Here is a 12500-nt window from a genome sequence, read left to right as displayed (position 1 = left end):
CATACTACACGTTCTTCTAGCCTCTCTTTCCAGTTATATTGGGCCCCTGGTGTGTGTGTGTGTGTGTGTGTGTGTGTGTGTGTGTTTTTGTATTTCTACCCTTGTTGAGACATCAACAAGGACAATTACCTTCCATATGAGGACCGTATTGGGACATAAATCCTGGTCCCGATACGGAAAACCATTGCATCTAATAGAGAATGTCTCTACCATGAATCGATTATCGTAAACAAGTTGAAAAACTTATTGGGGTGTTACCATTTAGTGGCCAATTGTACGGAATATGTACTGTACTGTGCAATCTACTCATGCAAGTTTCAATCAATCAATCAATTTGCACCCCCGGTGGTGAAATCTAATCAAAATTAGGGTGGTCCCAAAAAGGAGGGATTTTTCACATTGGCTGTGGGTCGGTTTTAAAAGTGCTCCCCCTCTGGTCAACATATGAAATAACAAGTGTGGGTAAGAAATTGAAGTGCGCCCGCTTTGGCCAAAATGTATTAAAAAAAATAATTTATATTACTGTATATAGTGACATACTGTAATAACTTGAAGTAAATAATGAAGATTAAAAACCAATTACCAACAAAAAATTCAAAACACATTTTTTGGAACTAAAAGCAGTCTTTTTCTCACAATTTCTCATATTATTTCTGATTCTGTAATACTGCATGTTTTTCCCTTATGTGAAATTATTAGTTTTTTTTATTAAAAAATATTACTTTTATATTTAAAATTATTACTTTTTTTATTTAAAATTATTACTTTTTTTTGTTAAAATTTTTACTTTTTTTAATTAAAAATTATTCCTTTTTTTATTTAAAATTATAACTTTTTATTTAAAATTATTAATTTTTTGATTTAAAATTATTACTTTTTTAATTGAAAATTATTAGTTTTTTGTATTTAAAATGATTACTTTTTAAAGCAAAATGGTGACATTCATCACATTATTGCCAATGTTTTTGTTGTTCTTTTAAAACAGTGACATTTTTTGAGTAAAATTATGAAACTTTTGTAATAATTTTTCTGAGTCAAATTCCGAACATTATTATAATATTGCCAACATTTTAAAGTGTTTTTATAAAATTGTGACTTTTTGTCGAGTAAAATTACAACTCTTTTCATAAAATTGCCAACATGTTAAGCTTTTCTTGTAAAATTGCGACTGTTGTTGAGTAAATTTCCAACTTTTATTATAACATTGCACACATGTTCAGTTTTTCTTGTAACATTTTGACTTGCGCTGAGTAAAATGACGACTTGTATTATAATACTGCCAAAATTCAAAGTTTTTCTTGAGAAATTGTGACCTTTTTCTTGTGAAATTCCAACTCATTTTTAACAACGAGATTTTTTTTATATTGGCATAGTTTGTATATATTATTAATGTTGTAAACACAAATCTTAATATATCTAAAAAAGGCGGTCCTTAAGAGTAGGCATTATTCAGAGGTCTCGAGAAGGTAACACATACAAGAATGTGTGTGTGAGTGTGTGTGTGTGTGTGTGTGTGCGTGTGTTCTTGTATTTCTACCCTTCTTGAGACATCAACAAGCACAAGTAGCTTCCATATGAGGACCGGTGAACAAGTTAGGACATAAATCATGGTCCTAATAGGGAAAACCATTGCATCTAATAGATAATGTCTCATTTGCACCCCTGGTGGTGAAATCTATCAAAATTAGGGTGGTCCCAAAAAGGAGGGATTTTTCACATTGGCTGTGTGTCGGTTTTAAAAGTGCTCCCCCTCTGGTCAACATATGAAATAACAAGTGTGTGTAAAAAATTGAAATACACGCGCTTTGGCCAACATTTATTTAAAAAATAAATAAATATGTACTGTATATAGAGACATACTGTAATAACTTGAAGTAAATAATGAAGATTAAAAACAAATTACCAACAAAAAGTTTAATACACATTTTTTGGAACTAAAAGCAGTCTTTTTCTCACAATTTCTCATATTATTTCTGTGTCTGCAATACTGCATTTTTTCCTCTTATGTAAAATTATTATTTATTTTATTTAAAATTATTACTTTTTTTTATTTAAAATTATTACTTTTTTATTTAAAATTATTACTTTTTTTTATTTAAAATTATTACTTTTTTAAATTAAAATTATTACTTTTTAAAGCAAAATGGTGACATTTGTCAATTACAATTCTGACTTGTATCGCAATATTGCCAAAGCTTTTGTTGTTCTTGTAAAAAAAATTATTTGAGTAAAATTATGACTTTTGTCATAATTTTGCAGAGTACAATTCCGAGCATTATTATAATATTGCCAACATTTTTAAAGTTTTCTTATAAAATTGTGACTTTCTGTTGAGTAAAATTACGACTCTTTTCATAAAATTGCCAAAATTTATCGTAAAACAGTGACATTTTTTGAGTAAAATTATGACTTTCTTCATAATTTTGCCGAGTAAAATTCCGAACATTATTATAATATTGCCAACATTTTAAAGTTTCCTTATAAAATTGTGACTTTCTGACGAGTAAAATTACGACTCTTTTCATAAAATTGCCAAAATGTTAAGCTTTTCTTGTAAAATTGCGACTGTTGTTGAGTAAAATTCCAACTTTTATCATAATATTGCACAAATGTTCAGTTTTTCTTGTAAACTTTTGACTTGCGCTGAATAAAATGACAACTTTTATTATAATACTGCCAAAATTGTAAGTTTTTCTTGTGAAATTGTGACATTTTTATTGTGAAATTCCAACTCATTTTTCACAACAGGATTTTTTCATATTTGCATAGTATGTATATATTATTAATTTTGTAAACACAAATCTTTATATATCTAAAAAAGGTGGTCCTAAAGAGGTAGGCATTATTCGGAGGTCTCGAGAAGGTAATACGTACAAGAGTGTGTGTGTGTGTGTGTGTGTGTGTGTGTGTGTGTGTGTGTGTGTATGTGTGTGTGTGTGTGTGTGTGTGTGTGTGTGTGTGTGTGTGTGTGTGTGCGTGTTCTTGTATTTATACCCTTCTTGAGACATCAACAAGGAAAAGTACTTTCCATATGAGTACCAGTGAACAAGTTAGGACATAAATCATGGTCCCAATACCATCGCATCTAATAGAGAATGTCTCATTTGCACCCCTGGTGGTGAAATCTATCAAAATTAGGGTGGTCCCAAAAAGAAGGGATTTTTCACATTGGCTGTGTGTCGGTTTTAAAAGTGCTCCCCCTCTGGTCAACATATGAAATAACAAGTGTGTGTAAAAAATTGAAATACACGCGCTTTGGCCAACATTTATTTAAAAAATAAATAAATATGTACTGTATATAGAGACATACTGTAATAACTTGAAGTAAATAATGAAGATTAAAAACAAATTACCAACAAAAAGTTTAAAACACATTTTTTCGAACTAAAAGCAGTCTTTTTCTCACAATTCCTCATATTATTTCTGTTTCTGCAATACTGCATTTTTTCCTCTTATGTAAAATTATTATTTATTTTATTTAAAATTATTACTTTTTTTTATTTACAATTATTACTTTTTTATTTAAAATTATTACTTTTTTTTATTTAAAATTATTACTTTTTTAAATTAAAATTATTACTTTTTAAAGAAAAATGGTGACATTTGTGAAATACAATTCTGACTTGTATCACAATATTGCCAAAGTTTTTGTTGTTCTTGTAAAAAAAAATTATTTGAGTAAAATTATGACTTTTGTCATAATTTTGCCGAGTAAAATTCCGAGCATTATTATAATATTGCCAACATTTTTAAAGTTTTCTTATAAAATTGTGACTTTCTGTTGAGTAAAATTACGACTCTTTTCATAAAATTGCCAAAATGTATTGTAAAACAGTGACTTTTTTTGAGTAAAATTATAACTTTCGTCATAATTTTTCAGAGTAAAATTCCGAGCATTATTATAATATTGCCAACATTTTTAAAGTTTTCTTATAAAATTGTGACTTTCTGTCGAGTAAAATTACGACTCTTTTCATAAAATTGCCAAAATTTATCGTAAAACAGTGACATTTTTTGAGTAAAATTATGACTTTCGTCATAATTTTGCCAAGTAAATTTCCGAACATTATTATAATATTGCCAACATTTTAAAGCTTTCTTATAAAGTTGTGACTTTCTGTTTATTAAAATTACGACTCTTTTCATAAAATTGCCAACATGTTGAGCTTTTCTTGTAAAATTGCGACTGTTGTTGAGTAAAATTCCAACTTTTATCATAATATTGCACAAATGTTCAGTTTTTCTTGTGAAATTTTGACTTGCGCTGAGTAAAATGACACATTTCATTATAACACTGCCAAAATTCTAAGTTTTTCTTGTGAAATTGTGACCTTTTTCTTGTGAAATTCCAAACTAATTTTTCACAAGATTTTTTTTATATTGGCATAGTATGTGTATATTATTAATGTTGTAAATACAAATCTTTAAACATCTAAAAAAGGTGGCCCTAAAGAGGTAGGCATTATTCGGATGTCTCGAGAAGGTGACAAATACAAGAGTGTGAGTGTGTGTGCGTGTGTGTGTGTGTGTGTGTACGCTAATTGACCTTGCAGGGGGTGCCATTGATTGCCTCATCTTCACTGATAGATTACAGGGCTGTTAATGTGGTGGCAAAATGGCAGAGTGGTGGGGCACAGCTGTTGTTTCACGCGGGCATATACACACAAGTAAACAAACACACACACACACACACACACGGCAACCAAATTCTATTATTTTACTTCTTTAGACACAACGAAGCGCACACGACTGTGGAATGTGATCCGAAGCTGCAGTTGTGTCACAAACACTGTCAGTAAAGCAAACAAAGTATCTTAGTAGAACCAATAATAGTCAATAATGTGTCTGCAACATATGTGTCATGTTTCAATTAAATACACATAAAAAAAGAAACCATTCAAGTGGTACAAAAGTTTTCGGTTCTACGCCATTCCAAAAGGTCCAACGAAAACTGAATCAAACGATACGAGCAATATACCTATAAGAAATAATGTAGAACCGTTCTAGACGCACAAACATGCAAAAAGAAAATGGGATGTCAAAGTCAACGCTTTAACTCATTAGATTAATAATCGTGTGAAAGCTCCAAAGCACACATATGGTTTTTCTTCTTATTCTCCAGATTTTGGCGGCGCTCTACCTTCCGCATTTTTCACCCGATTCAAACCGTTTCAACTTGAAACTGTTCAGCCTATTCGGTAATCGCTGGCTTCAGCTTGAATAATTGCAAAAATTCCCCAAATTCCAGGTTTTCCCGGACATTTTTCCCATTCAAAATGAACTGGCCACTTTTAAAACTGTCGCCATTTCCACATTTTTCAAACAGTTCAAACCATTCCCACCTTCAACACATTCCACCATTTGGGAAATTCAAACTACCATTTTTCCAGGTAAAAAAAAAAATTCCAGGATTTTCTAGAATTCCTGGTTTTACCTTTTTTCTGGCGACATACTCCTCCCACATTTTTCAACCAATTTCAACTGTTCCACTGACAAAACATTTGTCTTAGTCAGAACAAAAAACAAGTTGTTTAAGGAACTAGAAAAATTCCCGGTTTTCCCGAAATTCCAGGAATTTCTCAATTAAAAACTGTTGTTAATTCAACATTTCTTGACCGATTTAAACAATTCCAACACCAACCAATTCAGCTCATTTAGATCATTCATGGTCCGAATCATTTCCCAAAAAATACCGCTTTTCCCCAAATTCCCAAATTTACAGGAAGTTCCAACTGAAATGAATGGGAAATGTTTCCAAGTTGCATAATTCCCACATTTTTCAACCTATTCAAACCATTGTAACATTAACACATTTCACTCATCCTGGACATTCAAACTAACACTTCCCCAAGTTCCAAACCAAATTCCCGTTTTCCTGGAAATTCAAACTCTTCAACGTTTAAACCATTCCAACATTCAAACCATTTCAGCGTTTAAACGATTTCAACATTCAAACCATTTCTACATTCATCCTACATTCCATTAGCATTTCAGTTCAGCGTCAGCTCTTCAACATTCAAACCATTCCAACATACAAACTATTCTTACATTACATTCATACTACAACCTGTCAGCATTTCACTTCAATTTCAGCATTGGATCATTCACACAGTTTTCCTTCAGGAATTGCCTCTTCTAGTTAATAAGTCATTTACTATGTTTAATCAAAATGCACAAGTGTTTATAATCTGATTAATTTGAATAAGTGATTGTTTGACAGCACAGCAACAATAATGTGTTTTAATCAGATTAACCACACTTCTGTATTTTGATTATCGCAATTAATTGTAGTGAATGTTTTAAATTTTAATTGAGTTAAAGCGTTAACTTTGACATCCCTTACATATATATATATATATATATATATATATATATATATATATATATATATATATATATATATAACATATATATATATACTTTGACATCCCTTACATATATATATATATATATATATATATATATATATATATATATATATATATATATATATATATATATATATATATATATATATATATATATATATATATATATATATAGTCAAGGTTTCTGTGGTTTATCCGTTACACAGTGCTCGGAACCGGGATAGAACAGAATATATGTTAGGTCAGGAAAAAATACAGAGGCTATATCATCCCTACAAGCAAAACAGGCTTGTAGGGATGATATAGCTTCTGTGTTTTATGTATATATATATATATATATATATATATATATATATATATATATATATATATATATATATATATATATATATATATATATATATACATAACCCTGACCCCAACCCTAACCCTAACCCCAACCCCAACCCTAACCCCAACCCTAAACCTATGTTAATATATATATATATATATATATATATATACATATATATATATATATATATATATATATATATATATATATATATATATATATATATATATATATATATATATATATATATATATATATATATATATATATATATATATATATATATGTATATATATATATATATATATATATATATATATATGGGGAACATATTCACCATTAATTAGTTGCTTATTAACATAGGTTTAGGGTTGGGGTTAGGGTTGGGGTTGGGGTTGGGGTTAGGGTTAGGGTTGGGGTCAGGGTTAGGGTTGGAGTTGGGGTTAGGGTTAGGGAAGACTTAGTTAATGACTTACTGCTTGTATAATAAAGCCATGCAGAATAAAGCATTAATAAGTACTTAATAATGACTAATTAAGAGCCAGTATGTTACTAATTTGCATGTTAATAAGCAACTAATTAATGGTGAATAGGTGTACCTTAAAATAAAGTCTTACCATATATATATATATATATATATATATATATATATATATATATATATATATATATATATATATATATATATATATATATATATATATATATATATATATATATATATATATATATATATATATATATATATATAAATGGATAGATAGGTAGGGTGGCAAATTATATATTTTTTAAAATCAGATTAATCACATTTTGGAATTTGGATTAATCAGGATTAATCACACGTGATTACTCACTTGCATAATTCAATTTTGCTCAAGTAAAGACCACAATATTTGTACACAAATGCAACGTTATTGTCACAATGTCATCCAAGAATGTGTTTATAATTTTTTTTTACATGAATCCATGCCATTTCTTTGCACACGACTTGGTATTAGTTGTATCTAAAGTTCTTCCAGGCTTGTACGTTGTATTGATCTGATCACTGACTGTGTAGCGGTTAAGGTCAAATAACACGTACGGTCAAACGGTCCGTTCACGATTAATGCGAATGATTTTTTGTGATTACCGTAATTTCCGGACTATGCCGCACCTGACTATAAGCCGCACCAGCCAAATTTAGGGGAAAATACAGATTGCTCCATATATAAGCCGCACCCGACTATAAGCCGCAGGGTTTTGATGTGTAATTAGCGTAGTATATAGGGGTTCCTGCTACCACGGAGGGGATTGTCGGGACAGAGATGACTGTTTGGGAACGCAAAGCGTCCCATTTATTAACTATAAATCTTTCAATCATTCAATCAAACTTTCACATCTTTGACATGGCGAACAGCATTCGTGCAGAGTACAAATAATACAACGGTGCAAAGTAATACAAAGTGCTCGCCTGTACGTTATCAAAATAACCAGCCTACCGGTATATGAAAAGTCAGTCTTTAATCATTGTGTCATCGTCTTCCTCCTGCGTACTAAAACCACCGAAATCCTCTTCGTCCGTGTCGGAGAAGAACAGGCCGTATATAAGCCGCACCCTTGTATAAGCCGCAGGGACCAGAACGAGGGGAAAAAGTAGCGGTTTATAGTCCGGAAATTACGGTAATCATCTGATATACAGTATATATTATAAACGAGACAGTATACAAATATTTTTTGTCGAGAACTGAAACATAAAAAACCGAATCCTATGAAATTTGAGGTATACCACTTTTACTATTGTCTCTTTTTTTTTTTTACCTGAACTAAATAAGTCCTGTAATTTTGTTTTAATCCTGCTTACAAATAAGTATACAGTAATAATGAGTATGATAATGATTCTAGCTATGTTTGCCGTAACCCAATGAACCCTACGGTTATGTGTAGTTGTCGTACATGTTGGCGCCTTAACCGTCTCTCTCCAGATCCAAGAGGGTTTGTCGCCCAACCACCTGAAGAAGGCCAAGCTCATGTTCTTCTTCACTCGCTACCCCTCCTCCAACATGCTCAAAATGTTCTTCTCCGACGTCAAGGTGAGGTCTCGCGCCTTTCTTGCTTTTTTCACGTAAGAGTTTTACCCCCAAACAAAAAACAGTCGCTCATGAAAAAATAGGCTTGTGTGAGGTTTGTGGGTAAATGATGCTGAATTATTCCATCATGTGTTTTGTTGCTTGTGTGTGTTTGTTGTGCGTGAACGGGTGTGTGTCGCAGATGGGTGCTCCAGTCTGTCACATCTTTGGAGCATAATTAGAATTTCTGGCCTTAATCAGGCCTGCAGTGGGCAGTTGTGGGTGCATGATGGTATGGGGGTCCGAGGGGGGCGGGGTTTGTAGCATGTTTCACACTGCAAAAACTGAAATCTAAGTAAGATTAAACATCTCAAATAAGGGTGATATTTGCTTATTTTCTGTCTGATAAGATCATTCTTCTCACTAAGCAGATTTTATGTTAGAGTGTTTTACTTGTTTTAAGGGTTTTGGTCCTAAATGATGTCAGTAAGATATTACAGCTTGTTGCTGAGATTTGATGACCTATATTGAGTAAAACATGCTTGAAACTAGAATATCAACTGTTGCAAAGCTGTGTCATCAACACTCACAAGTATAAAACTACTTTTTTAAAGTAATCATTTCTTATTTCAAGCATGAAAAAAAAGATTGTGATGTATGCATATCATTATGTCAAGATAATGGCACTAGGATTTATTTATTTTAAGAATATTTTTCAACATATTGACCAAAAAGGTCTCTTTTTGTTTTTCTACCAAGAAAAGTGCACTTGTTATTAGTGAGAATATACTTATTTTAAGGTGTTTTTGGGTTTATTGAGGTTAGCTAATTTTACTTGTTTTGGAAAGTCTTGACAAGCTGAATTTTCTTGTTCTATTGGCAGATAATTTTGCTTAGTTCAAATAAAATACTACGGAGCCCCTAAAGGGACATGGGGAAACATTTTTTTAAATAATTTTATTTTATTTTGTATTTATTTTTTTTGACATGTACAGTATCTCGTGCGCACGAGAAACTTTTTATAAAGTTTAAAACATTTTTTAAAAATGTTGTAATTTTTTTTTTTTTTTTTTAGACATGTATCTCATGCGCACGAGAAACTATCTCGTGTGCAAGAGAAAGTTTGTCTTGCACACGAGATAGTTTCTCTTGCGCACGAGATACATGTCTAACAAAAATAAAATAAAACATTTATAAATTTTTTTAAATTTTTTTTTTAGACAAGATATACATGTCTAAAAATTTTTTTTTTTTAAATTAAAATTATTTAAAAAAAATTCCCCCCCATGTCTCTTTAGGGCAGGGGTCACCAACCTTTTTGAAACCAAGAGCTACTTCTTGGGTACTGATTAATGCGAAGGGCTACCAGTTTGATACACACTTAGATACATTTCCAGAAATAGCCAATTTGCTCAATTTACCTTTAACTCTATGTTATTATTAATAATTATGATATTTGCACTTAATTGAACGGTTTTAAAAGAGGAGAAAACACGAAAAAAAATGACAATTACATTTTGAAACATAGTTTATCTTCAATTTTGACTCTTTAAAATTCAAAATTCAACCGAAAAAAAGAAGAGAGAAACTAGCTAATTTGAATCTTTTAGAAAAAAATCAAAAAAATAATTTATGGAACATCATTAGTAATTTTTCCTGATTAAGATTAATTTTAGAATTTTGATGACATGTTTTAAATAGGTTAAAATCCAATCTACACTTTGTTAGAATATATAACAAATTGGACCAAGCTATATTTCTAACAAAGACAAATCATTATTTCTTCTAGATTTTCCAGGACAAAAAATTTAAAAGAAATTCAAAAGACTTTGAAATAAGATTTAAATTTAATTCTACAGATTTTCTAGATTTTCCAGAATAATTTTTTTGAATTTAATAATAATAAGTTTGAAGAAATATTTCACAAATATTCTTTGTCGAAAAAAACAGAAGCTAAAATGAACAATTAAATTAAAATTTATTTATTATTCTTTACAATGGAAAAAATACATTTACTTGAACATTGATTTAAATTGTCAGGAAAGAAGAGGAAGGAATTTAAAAGGTAAAAAGGTATATGTGTTTAAAAATCCTAAAATCATTTTTAAGGTTGTATTTTTTCTCTAAAATTGTCTTTCTGAAAGTTATAGGAAGTAAAGTAAAAAAAATAATGAATTTATTTAAACAAGTGAAGACCAAGTCTGTATAATATTTCCTTGGATTTTCAAATTCTATTTGAGTTTTGTCTCTCTTAGAATTAAAAATGTCGGGCAAAGCGAGACCAGCTTGCTAGTAAATAAATACAATTTAAAAAATAGAGGCAGCTCACTGGTAAGTGCTGCTATTTGAGCTATTTTTAGAACAGGCCAGCGGGCTACTCATCTGGTCCTTACGGGCTACCTGGTGCCCGCGGGCACCGCGTTGGTGATCCCTGCTTTAGAGCTCCGTAAAATACCCCTAATTTTTGTAATTTTTTTTTTCTTGTTTTTGAACACAATGGCATTCCCTCCATGCCATTGTGACTCAAAACACACACACACACACACACACACACACACACACACACACACAACACTTTCACTTTCACTGCTTGACAATTAGAAGCGGCTCGGACTTTAAACGACGGAATAATACGAAAGTTTACAAAAAGAAACAATTTGTCTTGTTATTTGTGGGCCAGGGCTCTCTGGGAAAGTGACAGGGAGTGTAGTGGGTAGTGGGTAGTGGGAGGGCCGGGGGTCGGCAGGGGGGTGTGGAGAGGGGGGGGGGGGCACCATGACAACAAATGACAACAACACAACGGGCAGCTTTAAAACAAAGGTGCTGATTGTTTTGGTTTTACAGGCTGCGATGTGATTTGTTGCAATGGAGCATACGGCTGGATCCGGGACGCCGCATTCGAATGACACACACACACACACACACACCACACACACACACACACAAACACACACCAGCTGCCCCGTGGCTCATATCTGCCGTGACCACTTCCTCGAGGCAGTGCCACATCCTCCATGGCTGCCATAGCAACAAGGGTCGCCAGGACATCGGGTTGCTAGGCAAACACAAGGTTGCTAAGCTCACCTGCTGCTCATGTGTGTGTGTGCCACCGAGACCGATAGACCATTAACCATAAACACACACACACACACACACACAAGGGATACAACCACATATGATATGTTTAAAACAACCACAATAATGCACACACTGTTCCATCCTGCACTGTATGGGCCCCATTTCAGGACTAAAGGTAACAAGAGTGAGTTTTGTAGGCATTTATTTGGCAAATACATTTAGGTAACATGACTGGGCTGAGAGTGTAGTTGTAATATCATGGAATATACACAAAAATATATGAGTGGATTTACTTTTGGCCTTCACATGGCTTGCAGAGGATCTGAATGATGCAATTTCCCATAGAAAGCATGTGATTTGTGGTATATTTTTACATTTGATGGGTTCGGACACAAACTCTCATTCGTTTAAGGGGTTATCCGGCTTAGTGTAGACATCACCTTAACATATTGTATTATTGTTTTTAGAAAACTAACCTAAAGTGCAGTCGGGATAAGGAGTAAACACAATATGTTCTGACTTACTACAAGGTTTTGCAGGAGGACTTCACCATATTACGTGCTGACAGGGGATCATTTCCCTTAATCAGCTTACTTTCACTCATCTCTGATTATATTATTTATGTTCATAAGGCCTTAGGTTTTCGTTTGAAAAAAAAAAATGGCACACATTCCC

General features: G+C 32.0%; 1 protein-coding gene across 1 annotated transcript in view; it reads left to right on the top strand.

The window, feature by feature from the left end:
- Positions 1-12500, top strand: part of LOC133650229 (prospero homeobox protein 1-like) — a 110747-nt gene that overhangs the window by 47250 nt on the left and 50997 nt on the right. Inside the window, exon 2 of the mRNA XM_062047275.1 lies at positions 8664-8771. Coding sequence (XP_061903259.1) covers positions 8664-8771 — 108 coding nt within the window. The remainder of the gene's footprint in view (positions 1-8663; positions 8772-12500) is intronic.

This window comes from Entelurus aequoreus, linkage group LG01, assembly GCF_033978785.1.
Source record: "Entelurus aequoreus isolate RoL-2023_Sb linkage group LG01, RoL_Eaeq_v1.1, whole genome shotgun sequence".
Lineage (NCBI taxonomy): Eukaryota > Metazoa > Chordata > Actinopteri > Syngnathiformes > Syngnathidae > Entelurus > Entelurus aequoreus.
Note: the sequence above shows the minus strand (reverse complement) of the source record. Positions and strands in the feature narration are given on the sequence as shown.